This window comes from Bos mutus, chromosome 27 (assembly GCF_027580195.1).
Source record: "Bos mutus isolate GX-2022 chromosome 27, NWIPB_WYAK_1.1, whole genome shotgun sequence".
Lineage (NCBI taxonomy): Eukaryota > Metazoa > Chordata > Mammalia > Artiodactyla > Bovidae > Bos > Bos mutus.
Window position 1 is genome coordinate 1120320 of NC_091643.1, and position 23305 is coordinate 1143624.

Genomic DNA, 23305 nt, shown 5'->3' on the forward strand with positions numbered 1-23305 from the left:
TACATATAACCGAATCACTTTGTCGTACATATGAAACTAATACAACATTGCAAATCACCTATTCTCCAATAAAATTTTAAAAAGAAGAAGGCGTTTTCCAAGATTAACAGTAAAACATGTCTTGAAGGTGGTTGACTTCCCGTAAACAGCCCATAAGTGCATAACTCTCCACTCAGTGTCAGAGGCCTTAGCTCATGTCTACGACATGTTTCCAAAGGGATAAAAAAGAAAACTCTTAGAATTACAATGCAAATGCAAAAGACACATCTCCCCATTCTGCAGCCGGATTGCTTCCGATGACAACTGATATTCAAACCTGGTTCCCTGAAAAACACAGCGAAGTCTTTATCGGTGTTTTCCTATTAATAAAATCCGGATCTAAGAAGAAATTGGAGAAGTCTTTTAAAGATCTATTGATGGAAGCAGTGGTGGGCATGATTGTGGTCTGCTCTGAGTGCAGCTGGCAAGGTGGTCCTTTAAGAGAACTAGAAAACAGGGATTCAGCGGACTGCTTGCTATCAAACGGGTCCTGCTTTCCACTAGCATCATGGACCGACAACTCTAAATAGTGTCAGTGCGCAGAATCCTCTCTGACAACCATTTTACTGGTCTATATTCTAAACAATGGATGTAGTTCTGATGAGATCTAGTATTTATTAAATTAGCAAACCATCTGCTCCATCTGTCGAACTCTCTATTATGCAGCCATCCCCAGAAACACACAAATCCGACTACAAGCTTCAGTTTCACTAGTCATTTCAGAGTAGTTCAAAATCTTCTGAGCTCACAAAGGCTGGAATTCATGCGCCTGTAGTACGACCTTTTTTAATGTAAACAACAGATTGTAAATGGACAAGGAGAGCAATGTGATCATAAAGGTGGATGGACGGAGAATCTGTCACACAGAGTGAAGTAAGTCAGAAAGAGGGGAAAACAGAGTATATTAATGCATATATGTGGAGTCTGGAACGGTGATACTGATGAGCGAATCTGCAGGGCAGGAGTAGAGTTGCAGACGCAGAGAGGACGTGCGCATGGGAAGCGGGGAGGAGGGGTGAATGGGAGCCTGGGGCTGACACACGCACACTATCGTGTCACACAGCTCGTGGGAGGCCGTTACACAGCACAGGAACTCAGCTCAGAGCTCCAATGGCCTGCAGGGGTGGCGCTTGGAGGCCGTGGGGCGGGGCTCACGAGGGCGGGGACCCGTGTATACAGGTGGCTGGTTCACTTTGCTGTGCAGCAGAAACGGACACAGCATTGTAAACAACTATGCCCCAAACTTGAGGAGACTCAGTTCTGCTGCTCTGTGCGGCCCTCGCAGGTCCGGCCTGTGAGGGACGGGCCAGGCGCTCTGTCTGTGCAGGTGAGCTCCTTTGGCCCTCGTCAGCGGCTGGCGAGGTGACGCGGCCTGTCCTGGGGGCCTTCGCTTCCTGTCTCCTTCTCCCACCGCGATAACCCCCCAAAGCCCAGGGACCCTCACACCGCTGTCTCCGCGCCTGCTTCTGGTGGCCCCAAACGAGAACCCAGCTCAACGATCTTATGGTGAGGCCGCCGAGGACCACTCCCACCCCGGACAGGACAGGGGCGTGCGTCCGGCCTCGCCGTCTACAGTCCCCCCGCGGGTTTCCGCTAGGCGTAACCCGCGGGGAGATGTCTGACGCGGAGAGAAAAACACCTTAGAGGGAAGAGACGTGGGGGTCACGGTGTCCCCCTGGGCTGAAACCTCAGAGGGGACACGCCTAGAAAGGGGCTCAAGTCAGGGTGACAACCCATCACCTCCTAAGCCTCCAGGTGAGAAGGTTACGCTAGTTCTCAGCTCTGCCTGCAAAACACCTGGCAACAGTTTTGCTTTTTTTTTTTCTTTTCCCAAACACTATAGCTTCCCAGGCCCTGGCTATATAACAAATCAAAATCCCTGGATGTAGGAAATATATTTAGGATATATAATAGGATATATTTGCAGGATATATGGACCTTCCAGGTGGTTAAGTGGTAAAGAATCCCATGTCCAGTCCCTGACTCAGGAAAATCCACTGGAGGAGGGCATGGCAACCCACTCCAGTATTCTTGCTTAGAGAACTTCATGGATAGAGAAACCTGGTGAGCTATACAGTCCATAGGGCTGCAAAGAGTCAAGACATGACTGGACGACTAAACAGCAGCAGCAGCAGTAGGATATACAATAAATCAGAATCCCTGGGTGTATATATATTAATACATACAGAAATATATTTAAATAAGCATAAATGCATATATATTTAAATATACTTAAATATAAATTTATTTATATATAAAGATATATACTTTTCTATCCATACAAAGTATATGAATATATATTTATACATATAAAATACATACATATTTAAGGCTCCAAATGCAATTCTGACACACAAACCATAAATGACCATAGAACTGGAATATGGAAAATGCTGACCTGATGTGATAAAATCAAATTAGTCATTCCTTCTTTGCTCTTAAATCAAATAAGTCATTCCTTCTTTGTTCTTAATCAGACATCTCTGATCAGAATTCAGGAAGGACATCCAAATTCTTAATAAATTAACTGCAGCCTCCAAGGGTATGGTTTGTTTATCTATCAAAATGGGCCTCCCCTCAAAATGAATGTTTCTCTGTCATGATGGGGAATGACCAAGAATTCTCGAGCACTGAATGGACATCCAATGATATCCACTCTCTTCCATGACCATGCACCCAGGAAACACGTCTTTGCAGGAGGAAAGAGGGGGAAATCTGAAGGCTTAGATTCTGACTTGGGGCCAGATGCTCTTCTGCGTGTCCCAGTCCCTGCCCTCCTGAACTCTCCCTGACTATGACTCATGCCGCCTGCAGGAGGGGCGTGTGTGCGTGGAAGGAATTGTCCCCCACCTGCAATTACACCCTTAGAGGCTTGAGGTCAATACTGGAATGTTCCTTGGGCAGCAGTGATTGGTCAAAGACTCCATCGGTGCACAGCTGCACTATTAACTCAGGGTATGATTCACAAATGATTCTTGTCCTATTGTAACGGCTGACAGAGACCTGGCAATGACCCCAGTCTTTCAGAGAAAAGCTGATCTTGGGCCAAAGGGCTGGCTAAAATCTCAGGCAGGACATAAATAAATAAATAAATAAAATCTTTATATAAGTCAATATAAATATATTCTCTCTCCATATATGTATTATATATATATATATATATATATATATATATATATATGTATATCTAGTTAGGCTTATATAGAGATATATAACATCTTTAAATATATATATATATATAAACATAGATATACAGAAAGAGCAAGTGGATGGAATCAAAATATATCCAAAGAGGATTCCATACTGGCTTATCAGTATTTTCAGTTCTGCTATATTAAAGTTTAGTGTTTAAGTTAGAGAGACCTGGGTTTGAATAATGGCTCATCACCTAACTGATCACATGTCTTCTCTGAGCCTCAATCAAAGCAGGGGAATAGTATCTTTAGGCTGTCAGAAAGAATAAGTAAAATCTTTCACATAGATATCTTACCTCAAGATAAGGTAAAATGTCTTATCTTGCTTCTGTCTATAGGAAGCATTTTCTTAAGTTTAATTGTCCGGTTCAAATAAATTTAGCCCAAACAACATTATTTACCATAAAAACCATAATAAGGAGGTTTTAACCAAAATCTCATGGAATTGTGCAACCCAATTTTGCAACTCTATTATTGGTGCAACTTTAGAAAATTTCATTTAGAAGCAAATGCATGAAATTAACATAGCAATCTAGAAATCATATAAACACAAAGTTGATGCTTTAGAATTATATTTTACTGACTCTCCTTGTGTTTATAAAACACACACACGCATCCACAGCACGGCATGGGAGCCCTGGAAACCCTCCACTGCCCGCATGCCAATGGCACTTTGCTTGCCATTCTTACTTTTTAATGGTTACTGAGTTCCGTGTAACAATTGCCAGTTTTCTGCCACCCCTCTGTCCCCTGCTGCAAAGACCTCATCTATTCAGAGGAGCATAATTGCAGAGCTGTTGAGACAGAGAAGGAATCGCTGCATCTCACCACTGTTGTGGGCCTCCAGCTGGGAGGCGGAGTTGACAGCAACCTTGCAGAGGGAACAGTACAGCAGCCTCTTGGCCTTCTCCTCCTCAGTCTCCGCGGAAGGACAGGAGCTGTTGCCACTGGCTGTGGTGGGGCTCTTCTCCACTTTAGAGGTGATCTCCGTTGTCATAACACTGCTTTTGCGAATTTCCACAGTTGTCGTTGATATTGCTGGTGTCCCTGTGGTACTATCTGCAGTCAAAATAGCACAGGAGAAAAGGCAAAGACAGTGCATTATCTTTCCCCATTTGAAAACGCACCCCCGACATTGCATTCTGGTAATAATGAGAAGAGCAACTAGCTCCGACCCCCTGTCGACCACGCAGCAATCATCTCCTGAGGAAGTGACACAGACGCACACTTACAGTTGCGTCTATCGATAGAACACATTTGGACAATTCTTGAAAATAAATACAAATAGGCTTTACTATGTTTTCTTGAGGTAAATAAACATGCTCAAAGTTATCTTGTTAATGTGTGGCCTTACTTAAATATTCTTTATAGTGCACTGTGCTTTGTATATGTCTCCTAGGATGGCTTTAAAAAATACAATGGAGAGTAAATACGTCTAAGGTATGTTCATTTTTCTTTACGACTTGTCTTTCTATTTTCTTCTACATCTCTTTCTTTAATTTAAAACAAAATAGGTAAAATAGGGCTTCCCTGGTGGTCCTGTGGTTGAGAAACCGCCTTGCAATGCAGAGGACGCTGGTTCGATCCCTGGTCTGGGAAGATCCGACGTGCCGCGGGGCACCCGAGCCTGTGTGCCATGACCGCTGAGCCTGCATCCTGCAGTGACTGAAGCCTGTACACCCTAAGGCTGTGCTCCAGAACAAGAGACGCCACCGCAATGAGAAGCACACAGACTGCATCCAGAGAGTAGCCCCCGCTCCCTGGAGCTGGAGAAAGCCCGTGTGCAGCGACAAAGACCCAGAGCAGTCAAAAACAAATACAATGAAATAAAATCACAGCCAAGACCCTTTAAAAAAGTTGGTTGTGATCCTGTGCGTGCTTGTGTAAAATATATGGGAAGTAAAGAACCCTGATGTCACACCGCTTTGTCAAGATCAAAGGTTTATAAAATTCTTGCCTTATCTACAAAAAGCTGTATGTTCAACAAATACAAAAATCATCCATATACAAACAAGACAAATTCTAATCTGGCATATTTATTAAGCATATGCCCTGTACCAGGATGAGTTCAGGGAGTGTGTGACACAAAAGTATTCAAACACCAATGGTGACTCTTCATATGGAATTCACGGACTGGTCACACCATGTTAATGTCACAGCTTTCAAGAGCATGATAACCAGGAAGGCGTTGATGCACTGTAACCCTACAACCCTTCTGGCTCTGAAGTCTGACTCTAAATCTGGAGAGGTCAACCTCCAAAGTGAGCCTACCTTGTCTTAGCTTCACTTGGGTAGACACAGCTCCCAACCCAAATAGGCTGGTTAACATGGTGTGAGCAACGTCTGCCAAGTCCAATATGAATCGCAAATGTGCTCCAGGCCCTGTGCTTTCTATTTTTATATCCCTTTTCACTGCCTCCCGGCTGGCTAACTCTTAACCTCCTACTCAAAATATTCCCAGGCAGCCTCTCCAGCCACAGCTGCTCTTGGAGTTGTCTCTCCTCCCACAGGTTGCCGTGCTCACTATGCAGCGCCGCCCTAAACACCCATGGTAAATGGAGCAGGCAGTGGCTATAAAGGACAGTGGTACCTGCAGTGAGGGGCTTCCTCATAAAAATGTAGTTCTTGTTAATTTCTGTTACCAACAAGCCTTTGAACTTGGATTTTCACTTTGATCTGGAGAGAGAGGTGGGAATGTGGGTAAGGCTGGTTTCAGCTTCTTTCCCAAATACGGCACAGAAGCACTAGCCAGTCGGAAGATGAATGGGTTCTTGCTGTTTGTTTTTCACTAATTAATTTTTATTAAAAAATTTGAACTATAATTGATTTACAAAGTTTCAGGTGTATACAAAGTGATTCTGCAATATACATACATGTATATATATTTAGCTATTATATGTCTACATACACACATAGGTAGGCATATAATAGCTAAATATATATACATATTGTGTGTGTGTATATATACACACACACATACTATATATGTGTGTATGTGAATATATTCTTTTCTGGATTCTTTTCCATTATAGGGGATGCTGAGGGATATTGAATAGAACAATTTATCTGGACCTTCCCTTTGCCCTGACCCTTCACATACTTTTAACCACTTATTCAGCCATAATGCCATTAAGGTCCCCTGCAGTATCATGGAGAACATCTTATAACCATGTTAGAAAAAATAATCATAGTGCCATCACCAGTTTTTCTCATAGCAAGAGAAAAATAAAATTAGCTAACACCAATTTTGGCCACAAGAATGCATTACCTTGAACATGGAAAGGCCCACTTCCTGACTAGTCTTGTCTTCTAAGGTACCAACATTAAAATATCAGGTAATACCAGAAAATTTCAAATCCTAAAAGATGACCCTGTTAAAGTGCGGCACTCAATATCCAGCAAATTTAGAAAATTCAGCAGTGGCCACAGGACTGGAAAAGGTCAGTTTTCATTCCAATCACAAAGAAAGGCAATGCCGAAGAATGTTCAAACTATGGCACAATTGCACTCATCTCACACACTAGCAAAGTAATGCTCAAAATTCTCCAAGCTAGGCTTCAACAGTACATGAACCAAACTTCCAGATGTTCAAGCTGGATTTAGAAAAGGCAGAGGATCCAGAGATCAAGTTGCTGACATCCATTGTATCATAGAAAAAGTAAGAGATTTCCAGGAAAAAAATCTACTTCTGCTTCACTGACTATGCTAAAGATTTTGACTGTGTGGATCACAAACCGTGGAAAATTCTTAAAGAGATGGGAACACCAGACCACCTGACCTGCCTCCTGAGAAACCTGTATGCAGGTCAAGAAGCAACAGTTAGAACTGGACATGGAACAACAGACTGGTTCCAAATCGGTAAAGGAGTACGTCAAGACTGTATATTGTCACCCTGCTTATTTAACTTCTATGCAGAGTACATCATGAGAAACGCTGGACTGGAAGAAGCACAAGCTGGAATCAAGATTGCTGGGAGAAATATCAATAACCTCAGATATGCAGATGACACCACCCTTATGGCAGAAAGTGAAGAGGAACTAAAGAGCCTCTTGATTAAAGTGAAAGAGGAGAGTTAAAAAGCTGGCTTAAAGCTCAACATTCAGAAAATGAAGATCATGGCATCCGGTCCCATCACTTTCTGGCAAATAGATGGGGAACCAATGGAAACAGTGACAGACTTTATTTTCTTGGGCCCGCAAGTCACCTCAGATGGTGACTGCAGCCATGAAATTAAAAGACACTTGCTCCTTTGAAGGAAAGCTATGATCAACCTAGATAGCATATTAAAAAGCAGAGACATTATTACTTTGCCAACAAAGGTCTGCCTATTCAAAGCTATGGTTTTTCCAGTAGCCATGTATGGATGTGAGAGTTGGACCAAGAAAGGAGAGCATCAAAGCATTGATGTTTTTGAACTGTGGCGTTGGAGAAGACTCTTGCGAGTCCCTTGGACTGCAAGGAGATCCAACCAGTCCATCCTAAAGGAAATCAGTCCTGAATATTCCTTGAAAGGACTGATGCTGAACCTGAAGCTCCAATACTTTGGCACCTGATGTGAAGAGTCAACTCATTAGAAAAGACCCTGATGCTGGGAAAGATTGAAGGCGGGAGAAGGGGACAACAGAAGATGAGATGTTTGGATGGTATCACCGACTCGATGGAGATGAGTTTCAGCAAACTTTGGGAGGTGGTGAAGGACAGGGAAGCCTGGAATGTGCAGTCCATGGGGTTGCAAAGAGTCAGACACCACTGAGCAACTGAACAACATCAACTGTTCGTGCGGTTCTCAAGGCAGGAATGTGGATGTGCTTTGTCATTTCCTTCTCTGGTGGACCATGTTTTGTCAGAACTCTCCACTGTGCTCCGTCCATTTTGGGTGGCCCTACGTGGCACGGCATTATCCCCAGAGGATAAAGTACATTTATACCAAGAATGTCAAAGGTTAGAGAGTCCAGACCGTCTATGGCTTGGGCTTAGTAAAATGTTAATGTTTCTTAAGGGAAGTCCCTTGCACGAGACAGGCTTGGGGAAATCAGGATATAAACACTTAATTTCTGGTACTTAATTCCTTTGTGGCTCAAATGGTAAAAATCTGCCTGCAATGCAAAAGACCCAAACTTGACGTCTGGGTTGGGAAGATACCCTGGAGAAGGAAATGAAACTACTCCAGTATCTTTGCAGGGAGAATTCCATGGACAGAGGAGCCATGCCATCCATTGGGTCACAGAGTCGGCCTCAACTGAACAACTAACACTTTCACTTAACCTTGTTACATTTTTTAGGCCACGTAGCTGAACAAAGATCTGTTATTAATATTTTCTCAAGATTAAGGTTAGTTTGAGTGAAATACAGTCATGTTTTTCACTTTAAATTTAATATATAGATCTTGAGTCCACAAAGGTGGGAGTATTATTAATTTATAACAAGATATGAATTTTTCAGTTACTTTTAATTTCCCAGTAGTAAAGAGGACTTTTTTTTAACAAGTAAGGTAAATATATTTTAAGATTAAGCCATGAAGGCACCAACTATTTTATTTAGATGGCCCTTGGTTTCTGCATCCATTTTAAAATATTTAAAAAATAATGCCAGAAACTTCCAGAAAACACAATTTTGCTGTGGGAAGGTGATTATTTACATACCATTTACATTGTATTTGCAGCTATTTACATAATGTTACACAGTTTTAGGTATTAGAAGTAATCTGGAGATGATTTAAAGTAAATGGAAGGATGTGTATAGGTTATGTGCAACTGCTACATCATTTTATATAAGCACTTGAGCATCCATAGATTTTGGTATCTACAGGGGTTCTGGAACCAGTTCCCCATGAATATCAACAGATGACTGTACATTGCATAGAAAATGACATATAGCAAAGCTATTTTCTTTAGTATGGAACATTAAATTACCAGTTATGCATAATACCTTTCCACTCATTAAAATAAAATTTTATATTATTGATCATGTTAATAACATACACTCTTGCTAGGATGTGATGAGACTTATCCCTGTGATCTTCTTCCCCAAACTCATAACCCCTGTCTAACCATGGGAAAAGCATAAACAAACCTAAATTCAATGACATTCTACACAATTCTTGATCAAGCATCCTCAAAAATGTCTAGGTCACCAAAACAAGAAATCTGAAAAACTGTCATGGTCCAGACAAGTCTAAGGACTCAGGATGTCTAAATATAATCTGGTGTCCTGGTTGGAATCCTGGGGCAAAAAGAAAAAAGGAACATTAGGTAAAAATTTAGGAAATTCAAAGGAAGTATGGAATCTAGTAAAAGCAATGTATTGGTTATGGTTCTCTAGCTTTGACAAATGCACCACAATAATGGGAGATGCTAATAACAAGGAAACCTTAACAGCGTATAGTGGAAGCCTCTGTAGGATTCTTGTACCTCTTTTGTAGATTTAAAGCTCGTCTAAAAATGAAAGTTTATTGATAAAAAAGAACTAGAACCAGTCACCACACAGTGCATCATTCAGTTACTTTGTAGAATCACAGCAGCGATCTCGGTGGTTACATGCTACAGCTTTCTTGGTTTTTAGATGAGGAAATTTCCATAAAACTGGGACTTGACATTGCATCTCCCACTTCCAAATCCTTATTTCAGGTCTAAATTGTTATTCTGTGTTGCAGTGATTCATGTCTTTGAACTTCACTCCGTCAACATTTATTGAGCTGCTGTTTTGCACTAGGTTCTACCTTCCCTGGTGGCTCAGACGGGAAAGCGTGTGTCTACAATGCGGGAGACCCGGGTTTGATCCTTGGGTTGGGAAGATCCCCTGGAGAAGGAAATGGCAATCCACTCCAGGACTATTGCCTGGAAAATCCCATGGACAGAGGAGCCTGGTAGGCTACAGTCCATGGGGTTGCAAAGAGTCGGACACGACTGAGTGACTTCACTTCACTTCACTACCTAAGCCACTGGAGATGGGAAGGATAATATATGTCCATTATGTGGTTCATGAGACATCCCATAATGATCTGAAATAACAGTAATAAATACACCAGCCCTTCTTCCATCCATTTTGTCCATTCATAGACCCTTGCATTTATACTTGACATAAAAATGCATTCAATAAATATTTATTCAAAGAAAACAATGAATGAATAAATGAACAAATGAATGAGCAAGACACAATTATAGCTAAAGATGGTAGAAGCAATGTTAAAGCATTTATACATACTAATACACTCAATCATCATAAAAAACTAAGAGGGTAAATTAGGAGTTCAGGATTAACATTTATACATTGCTATGTATAAAATAAAGAACCAGCAAGGACCTACTGTATAACACAGGGAATTATACACAATATTGTCTAATAACCTTATAAAAGAAAAGAATCTGAAAAAGAATATATACACACACACACATGAATCATTTTGATGTATGCCTGAAACTAAAACACTATTATAAATCAACTATATCTTAATTAAAAAAATATATATATAGGCATACCTTCTTTCTCCCCACCTTAGAGAAGAAATTGGGGTATGTGGAGTTTTGGGAACTTGCTCAAGGCCAAAGCTGCCAGCTGTAGGGCAACGATTTGAACTCAGCCTGGCTCAGAAGCACATGTTCTTTTTGCTAAAATTTTGAATTTTTTTCATAAAAGAACTGATCACATCCCTTCAGTTTATTCCAACTGGTCATGATTTATTATGATTGTTGGAAGATAGTATCTTAAAAATTTGACTTCAAAAGAAACAAAACATGGCCCAAGCTGGAGTCAATCATGTTTGTCCAATCCTCCGTTCATGCTAACACATTAAGGTGTTGGAGTCCATTTAGGGGGAGGGGAGAGAAGGAAAACCTACAGTGTGCAAACAATCTCTTCTGCAAAGTAGTAAGAGTAACCCACAGGCCCTCCTTACTGTAAACTTTTCCTTTTCTTTTTTTTTTTCCCAAACGATGTGGAACCAGAATCCTGATTCACTCTTCTTAATGTTTCCCAGGGGCTGGTTCAGATTTCTTTGCACTGTTCTGCCAGTGGTCCTCTGGGAACGATACGTGTGACAGGGAGTCGGAAGTAATGGGTGTGCTGTCGTGGGAAGGCGAGGCTTGGGATGGAGCGGGTTTGCATTTCTGTGCTGTTTTCTGCCAGCACCCTGAAGCGAATGTTCATTATTGCAACTGTCACTGTTTGGCTTTGGCATCAAAACAGATTGCTAATACTTTGTGGAATGGTGCTCTCGTGGAGGATGAACGGAAACGTGTCAGTATTCAGAGTGGGCCATTTTGGCCCTCATTCTTGCATAAAACACTGGAAATACCTTTTAAAACATTTCATAAAGCATAAGAAAAGATTCCAGAAAATAACTTGAATTCTAGATAATAAAATAGAGTGGCCAACTTACATGGTCTGGGTAAGGAAAGCATTTTCCTAGTTACAGATCTCATGATCCAACTCAGAGAACCAGAGGTAAGTTATGGAAATTTCCTTCCAGGTAACAGAAATGAATGCATGCATGCTCAGTTGCTCAGTCATGTCCGACTATTTACGACCCCATGGACCATAGCCTCCCAGGCTCCTCCATCCATGGGACTTTGCAGGCAAGAATACTAGAGTGGGTTGCCATTTCCTCCTCCAGGGATAATTCTTGACCCAGGGATCAAAGGCATATCTCCCTCGTTGGCAAGCGGACTCTTTACCACTGAGCCACCTGGGAAGCCCTGACAAATTAATACTATGACCCAAAGAGTCTCATCATGTTTTCTGGTACACTGAAGACTCAGAATGATATTCAATTTATTTCCTTCTTGTTTGTGAGAATTTAAGTCTCAACCAGGCTTGCAAGCAAGCGAGGAGAACAGCTGCTTCCTCTTAAATATGCTGACATTCTGAAGTATAAAAAGGTGTTTCGTGACAAAACACACACACACACAAGTTTTTAGAAATTATTACTGGCAGTTGTTTCTTTCCTCTGGATTCTACCTCATTTAACCACCATCATCTGTGCAGCACCACCCTCTTAGACACAGGCAGGAGTGGGCCCTGCACTGGGCTCTATACTTTTGGGGGCTCCACATATCACAAACCACTGAAACAAAAGTCTATTTTTGTATTTTTTGATCTTATGAAAAACACTTTTTTCAAGTTTGATAACCAACTAAGCAAATGGGAATGTTAATTAGGAAGGGAAGTGAGAACTGGACTGGGTGCCCCGAAGGCCAGAGTACAGAGTCAGAGAATTCCCAAGTGTGTGTGAGTGCGTATGTGTAGAGGTTTATGATCGTGTGTCTATGTGTGTGAATGTGTCTATGTGTGTACATGTAGAATTTGTGTGTGCGCATATGTCTATGCATGTATGTTTTGTGTGTGCATGTGTGTCTGTGTGTGTGCATGTATGTTTGTGTGTGCATATGCCGTTATGCTTTTGTGTGCATATGCACTTACGTGTGTCTATGTGCAGGTGCGGTTCTGTGTGTTGAGGTAAGAGATCACAGCCTCTCTCTGGAAACCAGAGAAAGAGGCTTGTTTTCAAAACACCAAATAACGTCAAGTCACCAAATGTGAGTCTACACAGAAAAGTCCCCCCAGATATTGCCTCCCTCTCTGAAGAGGAAATGCTTCAGATTGGCTGGAAATCCCCAGCCCACAAAATGAGGTTGGGGAGAAAGGTTGCCTCCCCACTGGGCTCCCAGATTTGGGTGGGTCCAATTACCACCCAAGGGCTTCCCTGATGGCTCAGCAGGTAGAGAATCCACCTGCAATGCGGGAGACCTGGGTTTGATCCCTGGGTTGGGAAGATCCCCTGGAGAAGGGAAAGGCTACCCACTCCAGTATTCTGGCCTGGAGAATTCCACGGACTCTATAGTCCATGGGGCTGCAAAGAGTTGGACACGACAAAGCGACTTTCACCTTCAGTTGCCACCCAAAGGGCTGACTTAGGGGACAGCGTCTGCCCTGTTCCTGCACATCTGTGCTACTTGGCAGGGCTGAGCTGACTCAGGTGGGGAGAGCCCTTGACTTTCAGGTCACAAGGGCAATCCTTGGATACAGCCTACGGGGCTGCCAGCGATGCTTGAGGTATCTTGTAAGCACTGAGCTGTATGGTATATGGTCTCCATTTGAGCTCTTGACTTGGTCCTGAAACTTTTCGGGTGGGCTTGATTGAATCCTCCTGTGTTAGACCCTGTGTTACCCATTGGATGTTAAAAGGTAAAAACCAACATTATTTGTGGACCAGAGCAACCAGGCTGCATACCATGAGAGGGGAGGGAACAATGGATTTGCTGTCATTGAAGAGGTTGAGGAGACATCTCCAGAAAATACTGGAGATATACTTGCACTTCAAATTCTAACTTTACCACACCTCCAAAGGTCTGCTACTTGGAAGTGTCATGCATAAAAATGATCCACTGTCCTTTTTAAATCAAGTCCTATAGAGACCTGATTAAAGCACTTAATGTCCCAAGGGATCAGGTGAGTAATTATTTCCACCTTTACATCATTTGAACTAGAGTTTCCGAGTCTTGTGTTCATCAGAAATTCTAGATAGGCAACTGATTTCAAAAACTTAAAAAACCCCAGAAATATCTAACTGCAACTTCTGAGATGTTTCCCGAAGCTGCCTAATCTATGACTGCTCGAGGCAATTACAACAGTAGAGTCAGACTCAGTGATCCTGGTTACTGACCTGCTGAACTCACTTTGGGTTGGGCACACCAGATGCAGATTAGAACACCAATTGTTCTGCTTAAAAGTATTTGAGAGAGAGCCTGTTAAAAGAAATAGCTTATCCAACTTCTGAATTTCCCTCCTGAAACCAGGACCATTTCATGGGGACTGGACACCATGTGAATCATGTGATTTGAGAAGATACTGTTAGATTGCTTTAATTTCAAAGAAAAATTTTTCAGGAATTCAGGATATTCTTATTGCTGATAGCAATTTGGGAGGAAGAAGGCTAGAGAGTCAGGTTGCCAGGTTAGCAAATGATTGCAGAAGCTCTCAGGAGGAGGAGGTGGTCAGAACTGGACCAAAGGATGCTTGAGCTGGAGAGGCAGCAGAGAGATGGAGAGTGGCAGGAGGAACAGGCCAAAAAGAAGGGAAACCAGAGGCTCCAGAAGCAGAAGGAAGCCAGCAGGAGCCCCCCAGGCCCCAGGCAGTGACTCAGGGCCCAACAGCTGGCCAATAGGAGTGGAGACCTACTCTGTATCCTCAGCCTCAAATGTCCTTGATGTCAAAACGGATGTCTCTAGTTTAGTTCTTTGTTTAAATTTTATATTGGAGTACAGTTGGCTTCCTTGGTGGCTCAGATGTTAAAGACTCTGCCTGCAATATGGGAGAACCAGGTTCCATTCCTGGTGGAGAACGGCCACTCGCTACGGTATTCTTTCCTGGAGGGTCCCATGGACACAGGAGCCTGGAGGGCTACAGTCCATGGGGTCACAAAGAGTTGACACAACTGAGCAACTAACACCTTCACACTTTCCTAGCTGATTAACAGTGTTGTGTTAGTTTCAGGTGCACAACCAAGTAATCCAGTCACACATACACATGTTGATATATGTGTCTATTCCTTTCAAACTCTGTTCTCATTTAGGTTGCCAAATTCAAACTTAAATTGAAGAAAGTAGAGAAAACCACTAGACCATTCAGGTATGACCTAAATCAAATCCCTTATGATTATACAGTGGAAGTGAGAAATAGATTTAAGGAGCTAGATCTGATAGATAGAGTGCCTGATGAACTATGGACTGAGGTTCGTGACATTGTACAGGAGACAGGGATCAAGACCATCCCCATGGAAAAGAAATGCAAAAAAGCAAAATGGCTGTCTGAGGAGGCCTTACAAATAGCTGTGAAAAGAAGAGAAGCGAAAAGCAAAGGGAAAAAAGGAAAGATATGAGCATCTGAATGCAAAGTTCCAAAGAATAGCAAGAAGAGATAAGAAAGCCTTCTTCAGTGATCAATGCAAAGAAATAGAGGAAAACAACAGAATGGGAAAGACTAGAGATCTCTTCAAGAAAATTAGAGATACCAAGGGAACATTTCATGCAAAGATGGGCTCGATAAAGGACAGAAATGGTATGGACCTAACAGAAGCAGAAGATATTAAGAAGAGGTGGCAAGAATACACAGAAGAACTATACAAAAAAGATCTTCATGACCAAGATAATCACGATGGTGTGATTACTCACCTAGAACCAGACATCCTGGAATGTGAAGTCAAATAGGCCTTAGAAAGCATCACTACGAACAAAGCTAGTGGAGGTGATGGAATTCCAGTTGAGCTATTTCAAATCCTGAAAGATGATGCTGTGAAACTGCTGCACTCAATATGCCAGCAAATTTGGAGAAGTCAGCAGTGGCCACAGCACTGGAAAAGGTCAGTTTTCATTTCAATCCCAAGGAAAGGCAATGCCAAAGAATGCTCAAACTACCACACAATTGCAGTCATCTCACACGCTAGTAATGCTCAAAATTCTCCAAGCCAGGCTTCAGCAATATGTGAACCGTGAACTTCCAGATATTCGAGCTGGTTTTAGAAAAGGCAGAGGAACCAGAGATCAAATTGCCAACATCCGCTGAATCATCAAAAAAGCAAGAGAGTTCTAGAAAAACATCTATTTCTGCTTTATTCACTATGCCAAAGCCTTCGACTGTATGGATCACAATGAACTGTGGAAAATTCTGAAAGAGATGGGAATACCAGACCACCTGACCTGCCTCTTGAGAAACCTGTATGCAGGTCAGGAAGCAACAGTTAGAACTGGACATGGAACAACAGACTGGTTCCAAATAGGAAAAGGGGTATGTCAAGGCTGTATATTGTCACCCTGCTTATTTAACTTATATGCATAGTACATCATGAGAAACATTGGGCTGGAAGAAGCACAAGCTGGAACCAAGGTTGCTGGGAGAAATATCAATAACCTCAGATATGCAGATGACACCACTCTTATGGCAGAAAGTGAAGAGGAACTAACAAGCCTCTTGATGAAAGTGAAAGTGGAGAGTGAAAAAGTTGGCTTAAAGCTCAACATTCAGAAAACGAAGATCATGGCATCTGGTCTCATCACTTCATGGCAAATAGATGGGGAAACAGTGGAAACAGTGTCAGACTTTGTTTTTTGGGGCTCCAAAATCACTGCAGATGGTGATTGCAGCCATGAAATTAAAAGACGGTTACTCCTTGGAAGGAAAGTTATGACCAACCTAGATAGCATATTCAAAAGCAGAGACATTACTTTGGCAACAAAGGTCTGTCTACGCAAGGCTATGGTTTTTCCTGTGGTCACGTATGGATGTGAGAGTTGGACTGTGAAGAAGGCTGAGCGCCGAAGAATTGATGCTTTTGAACTGTGGTGTTGGAGAAGACTCTTGAGAGTCCCTTGGACTGCAAGGAGATCCAACAGGTCCAACAGGTCCATCCTAAAGGAGACCAGTCCTGGGTGTTCATTGGAAGGACTGATGCTGAAGCCGAAACTCCAGTACTTTGGCCACCTCATGCAAAGAGTTGACTCACTGGAAAAGACTCTGATGCTGGGAGGGATTGGCGACAGGAGGATAAGGGGACAACAGAGGATAAGATGACTGGATGAACTCATGAACATGAGTTTGAGTGAACTCCGGGAGATGGTGATGGACAGGGAGGCCTGGCGTGCTGCGATTCATGGCACTGCAAAGAGTCGGACAGGACTGAGCGACTGAACTGAACTGATAGTATTAGCTTAAACCCGTAGTTCACCACATACAAGCAGGCCTCATCTAAGTAGTAGTCATACCAACCCCACCTCAGCCCCTGCACACACACCCAACAGGAAGAGGCAGAAAGTGTAAAGGAGCCTAACAGTGACACCGATAGTGTTGCTCACTGGAGAGCACACACCCCACACAGAGGGTGGAGTCCATCGTGCCATCTCGTCAGCCATCTGAGAAACGCATGCCCAGTTTTACCAGTCATTGTGGTTCTTATTTTGGTGAAGGCCAGAAAGTTTCATGAGCCATTTCCAGGTGTTCAGTGCTAGGAGCCGTGTGCATGAGTGTGCGTGGCTGCACGTGGTGTGCGTGGTATGCGTGTTGTGCGTGCGTGTGTGTGGTGTGCGTGCGTGCGCATGGTGTGCGTGGTATGCGTGCTGTGTGTGTGTGTGCGTGAGTGCACGTGCGTGCGCGTGGTGTGCGTGGTATGCGTGTTGTGCGTGCGTGTGTGTGGTGTGCGCGCATGTGCGTGGTGTGTGTTGTATGCATGGTTGCGTGGTGTGCGTCAATGTGCGTGAAAGGCCTGTGTGGACGCCGGCTTCCGCCGGGCTGGGGGCCGCCATTCTGAGCGACCCGTGGGCCCTGAGCGCCGCGCCCCCTCACGGCGCCCCCGGGACCCGGCTCCCGGCCGGCCCGCCGCTCTCTGGCCAAAGGCGAGTCCTCTCCAAGGAGAGAAGCTGCTGAGGGTTCCTCTCAGCTTCTTCTTCACCAGAGGATCTGCCCTCCCTCCTTTCTCTCAAGGGAGAGGCTCCCTCCAGGACAGCGCCGAGGCGTCTGCGGGCCTCAGGGATTAGGGCCGAATACCTTGGTGTCACCTCAGCGTGATGTCTCTATCACCGCCTCATCGTGTTGCAGCCTTGGTTTCTCTAAGTCAGTGGGGACTGTGTTCCCTACTCTTGCAGCTTACCTCGTATTTAATATATTCCACACGCAACTACAACAAAGCCTGCTAGATATTCGGCAACTGATAAATACACAGGCTGCTGTCAGCAAATTTGTTCTGTCGAGTATTTGCCTTTCTTTCAAAAGCTGAGGTCCTACTCCCGAGAGGCACTAGACTGCACACTGGGACAGCAGGATAAAGAGCAAACCTTTGACCTTATAGTCTAAGTTTTCATCCTGAATCATTTTCACCTAATTTTCTCCCCTTCTCTTCTCTGCGCTCCTTTGCCTCTCACAACATCCAGCAAGAACAGAGCCAAGATGTTGGAAACATCTGTGAACCAAGAGTCATCCTGTTCTTGTAAACGAGAGGTTCCAGAACTTTAGTATACATTGAACCACCTGGAGGTTTAATCAGACACAGACTGTTGATTCTGCCCTTAGACTTTATGGTCTGGATTGGGGCCTGAATATCTGCATTTCTGACAAATAGCCCAGTGCTGCTGCTGTGGGGCTGAGGACAACTCTTTAGGAACCACCACTGACATGCCTGTCAACTAGTTTCTGGTTTAGTAACAGGTCTCAGCTTTAGAGCTATAATAACATATAAATAGAAAGTCATGAATGTAAAACAGGGGAAGAGGAATCGGGTGACCACGGTCCTGTTTTGTCTGTGACTAAGGGAGTTTCTCAGAGAAGGCAATGGCACCCCACTCCAGTACTCTTGCCTGGAAAATCCCATGGATGGAGGAGCCTGGTAGGCTGCAGTCCATGGGGTCGCTGAGGGTCGGACACGACTGAGTGACTTCACTTTCACTTTTCACTTTCATTCATTGGAGAAGGAAATGGCAACCCACTCCAGTGTTCTTGCCTGGAGAATCCCAGGGATGGGGGAGCCTGGTGGGCTGCCATCTATGCGGTGGCCCAGAGTCAGACACAACTGAAGCGACGCAGCAGCAGTGGCAGCAAAGGAGTTTCTGAGACATGAGACTTTTAGTACTTTGGGGGACAGCCCCACCAAGTCAGGACAAGTTGACGACTCCAAGAAGGAATTTGGAATAAGTTAAGGAAAACTCTTAAAAATACTTTAGGTACCTAAGCAAGCAATGAGTATCTCTTTTGAAAGATAGATTTTTGGAGACTGATGTAATTTATAAATGAAGGAGAGTGTAGATACATTCAGATACTTAAAACAGAGAAAAATAACTTGGGGTTTAATTAATCTGCCACTTGGCCTTTAAACCAGGGGTTCTTTTTGTAAGACGGTCTCGTCTCCCTAACCTAGAATCTACGTTTTCAAGAAAATCTGTTTCCTACAGCACTCAGAATGTATGCTTCCTCCATTCCCTTCCAAACATAAATTATCCAAAGTAAATTAGTTCAAAACTAAATTACTAGAGCAAATATCATATCACATATTAATATATGAAATCTAAATAAGACTGGTACAAATGAACTTATTTACAAAACAGAAACAGACTCACAGACTTGGAAAACAAACGTATGGTTTCCAAAGGGGAAAAATGGCAGGTGAGGGGTAACTTAGGAGTTTAGGATTAACATGTACAAAGTAGTATATACAAAACACAGCCATCAGGGACCTACTATAGAACACAAGGAACTATATGAAATACTTGTTAATAACCTGTAATGGAAAAGAATCTGAAAAAGAATAGACACGTGTATATGTGTAACAGCCATGTTACATGAAACTAACACAACAGTGTACATCAGTTACACACCCACAGAGATAAAAATAAAATCCACATACACACAACACTAAGTTACTTGGAAGGCAGGACCGTGAGTCCTTGGGAGAGCTGATTCAGTGGTTCCACCACTGTTCATACACTTGATAAGCACCAAGAAGTGGTAAGTTTTGTCAGAATCTATGAACTTTCTGATAAACATAACAAAAGAGAAAGAGGACAAAAAAATCAATTTATTCCAAAGTTATTTTAAGTGACCTGGATGATACTAAAAGGCATAGGAAACAGGTTTTTTTTGGGGGGGGGGTTGGGGTTGGGGTGGGGGATTTGTAATAGAGATTTTTATTTTCCCTAGTAAAGGAGAAGGAACTAAAACCTTTCCAAATTTATGAATGGTAGTTCCCCCCTTTGAAGAATTTTCTGCACAGAAAAAAAAAAACACTGCATGCCACAGTGATACTTCCCATTTCATTAACAAGGAGACATGTATATTGAAAAATTTCCATTTTGGCAGTCAAGGCATAGCTTTTCAGCAATTGCCTTTGGTAATCTGTTGTATTTATACAGCAATCATCTTCCTTCTGACCGTGTGCTTTAGGCAAAAGTGAGGGTTTGCCCTGTGTGCTTAAATCTATAATAACTATTTAGAATTAGGACTTGATAAATCATGAATTTTGAAAGCTTTTACTAATTAAAATTGAAACAGAGTGAGGGAGAACTTGCTTTCTGACTAGTGAAACTAGAGCCTGTGGTGAATTGAGAAGGTGGCGACAGTCATGTCAAGCCATCGAGGACACAAATCCTTGCTGTAGAATCCTGTTAGGCAGCCCTAATAATTAAAGGGAAGAAATAACTGCCAGCTCTTCAAATTTTGTAGACTGTCTCGAAGATAAGAAAATGAGCTCTCATGAGGGATGGCACAATGATAAAATATTTAGTGTGGAAATGATTTAGAACATTAACCCATTTGGTCTGAGGCAATTTACTGTGTGCTAAGAGCTACATATAACTTTATGAACAGTAGCCTGCTGGCTCCTCTGTCCTTGGGATTCTCCAGCAAGAATACTGGAGTGGGTTGCCATGCCCTCCTCCAGAGGATCTTCCCCACCCAGGGATCGAAACCCCTTCTCCTACTTCAACTTGCATTAGCAGGTGGTTCTTTACTACTAGCACTGCTAGGAAGCTTTCCAGATGTCACTAGTAAAGAACCTAACTGCTGACAGATGAGATTTCAGATGCTGGCTCCATCCCTGCATCGGGAAGATCCCCTGGAGGAGGAAATGGCAACCCACTCCAGTATTCTTGCCTGGAGAATCTCATGGACAGAGGAGGCTGGTGGGCTACCATCCATGGGGCTGCAAAGAGTCAGACATGACTAAAGCGACTTAGCCGGTAAGAGTTACCTAGCTTCCCAGGTGGCGCTTGTGGTAAAGGCTCTGCCTGCCGATGCAGGAGACGTGAGTTGTGGGTTCAGTGGATGCCTGGGTCAGGACGATCCACTGGAGGAGAAAATGGGAACCCACTCCAGTATTCTCCCCTGGAAAATCCCATGGACAGAGGAGCCTGGCTGACTACAGTCCTTAGGGTCACAAAGAGTTCTAGTTTTCAATACAATAATGTTTCATAAATTGACTATGAAGACAACAGTTTAATCAGACAGATACCGTGATAAACTGATATACATTCTTTTTTCAAATTTCAGAACCAGGAAAGAAGTTTTCAGAGAGTAAGTTCTACTGGACAAATTATGGGGGATGACTGGCAAAGATGAGAGAAATATAGAAAAAAAGAAGACCTTAAAAAAATCAAGAAATCGTATTAATATATATAGTTTTAATAACAAATTTTCAACTACTAGGCATTCAATTTAAACTATAAACTGCATTGTTTCAAGATTCAAACTTCCCAAATTATTTAATCCAAAACAGCAATTTATTATTATTTTGCCCACTGCAGGAAAGGGTTAGGGTTAATACAATCACTTTTTGATAGAATTTGTCTCCTTGAAAAAGTCGTTTCCATGTAATGTTTAATATACTTCAGCCAAGAAGAGTTTTAAGAGTTGGGGGACACATAAAAATTAGGGAGAATGTGCACATCAAAATGAATGGGAGAAATCAGAATTTTACTTGTTATTTACGGAAAGGTTGCCTGCTGAAAAATTAATAGAACTGCTTGGAAATAATAAAATTCTGGAGCAAATGCCTCTCTTCAAGGCAAAGCCAACAGACCTATTTCCAATATTCCCCTTTTCAGCTACAGAAACCATATAAACCAGATTTTCACAAAATTCCAGATAAAATTGTCTCTCTTATTATAATGTCATAAACTGTCACACAGTTTCAGAAATTCCAAGCTACAGCAGACTGCCTCTTGCACTAAAACTCACCATACCATAAAATTTTCTTTTTGTTTTTGAGACTACATTTGATTGTAATCATATCACAATTTCACCAAAACGCTAATTGAAACACTAAAAACAAAAAATGTTAACCTTTCTTTTGTCTGAATAATGCAGAATAACCAATTAGATATTCCTTAGACCTTATTGAAGAGACTAGTTATTTTGACATTATTTCAACAGCTTCAAATCTAATTATTTATTCAATATTTTGAGTATATAATTAAGAAAAAAACACTTGTTCTTGGTTAGGTCTATCAACTAAGATTTAATTCAATATGCTAGGATAAATATGTTTTAAGATAGAGCTGTGGTTAATAAAGAATACAGTTAGATAATTAATTTAAAAATAAATTTTTATTATCTTTGACAGTTAGTCTGTATGGTAATTTTGATCCTGCAGAATGCTAACTATTTTTATAGCTACAAAGGGATAGAAATCTGGTCTCAGATGACTTGACCTCTCAAAGGATGATGGCATTTCTATTTCATCTCGGCCTTTGGGATCTCATTTCATGAGTCAAGTCAGAACACTATATTAGAGACAGTTTGATATGAATAGAAGTTCTGAAGTTCGTTAATTTGGATAAAATAATTTTAAAATATAATTCTTAATCTCTTTGCTTCCTAGATCACTTTCTTAAAGTTAATTTTCTTGAGAGAGAAGAACTTCATTTTTATGTGTCCTGTTGTCAGTAAACCTGTTTTAAATCAGCACTGGGTTCCTTTGAAGTTTCTGTAGAGGTGGAAAAGCCCGTGGCCACATGTGACTGGCTTCGCTCCCGTCCTCCCTGGCAGCTCCGCTCGCTCCGGAGGAAGCCGGGCCAGGAACGCGCGTCCAGGGCTGGGCCTGGGGAATCAGACGCCTGGGGGGACGGAGAGTGTGCAGGCAGGCACCACATCGACGCCTGGCGCTGGGAGGCCTGTGCCAAGAGGTCAAGATCCCAGCCAGGCCCCACAACCAGTTCACAGGGCCGGGGAGAGAGAGCCTGGGGCCAGAGGCAAGTTGCTGGGAAGAAACGGCCCTGGGGCATCTGAGGACGAGGCCCTGGTCCACGATGGGCGGGTGCGGTGGCGGCGGTGACCTTGTCGGGTTATTTTAGCATAATGGCCTCATGTCCTGGACGGCCCCTTGTGGATGTACTGGGGAGAGTGCTGGACCACCACCCGCGAGGGCGGGAGAGGCAGAGGAGAGAGGAGGGCGGGTCTCTCTGCTCCGCAGGTCCGGGTCTCGGGGCCCCACTGCGAGGAACAGGCAGGAAGCACCGGACTTCACTTCCTCCTCTTCTGCTCAACGTGCCCACTCCCAGCCTTTTCAAAAGGAACAGTACAAGGCCCTCCCTCGCAGTCCA

General features: G+C 42.8%; 1 protein-coding gene across 3 annotated transcripts in view; it reads right to left on the reverse strand.

The window, feature by feature from the left end:
• ZNF385D (zinc finger protein 385D) overlaps nucleotides 1–23305 on the reverse strand; it is a 1015555-nt gene that overhangs the window by 18449 nt on the left and 973801 nt on the right. For all 3 annotated transcript variants that reach the window (XM_070364115.1, XM_070364117.1, XM_070364116.1), the window contains one exon: nucleotides 4062–4292. In XM_070364115.1, the coding sequence (XP_070220216.1) occupies nucleotides 4062–4292 (231 nt within the window). The remainder of the gene's footprint in view (nucleotides 1–4061; nucleotides 4293–23305) is intronic.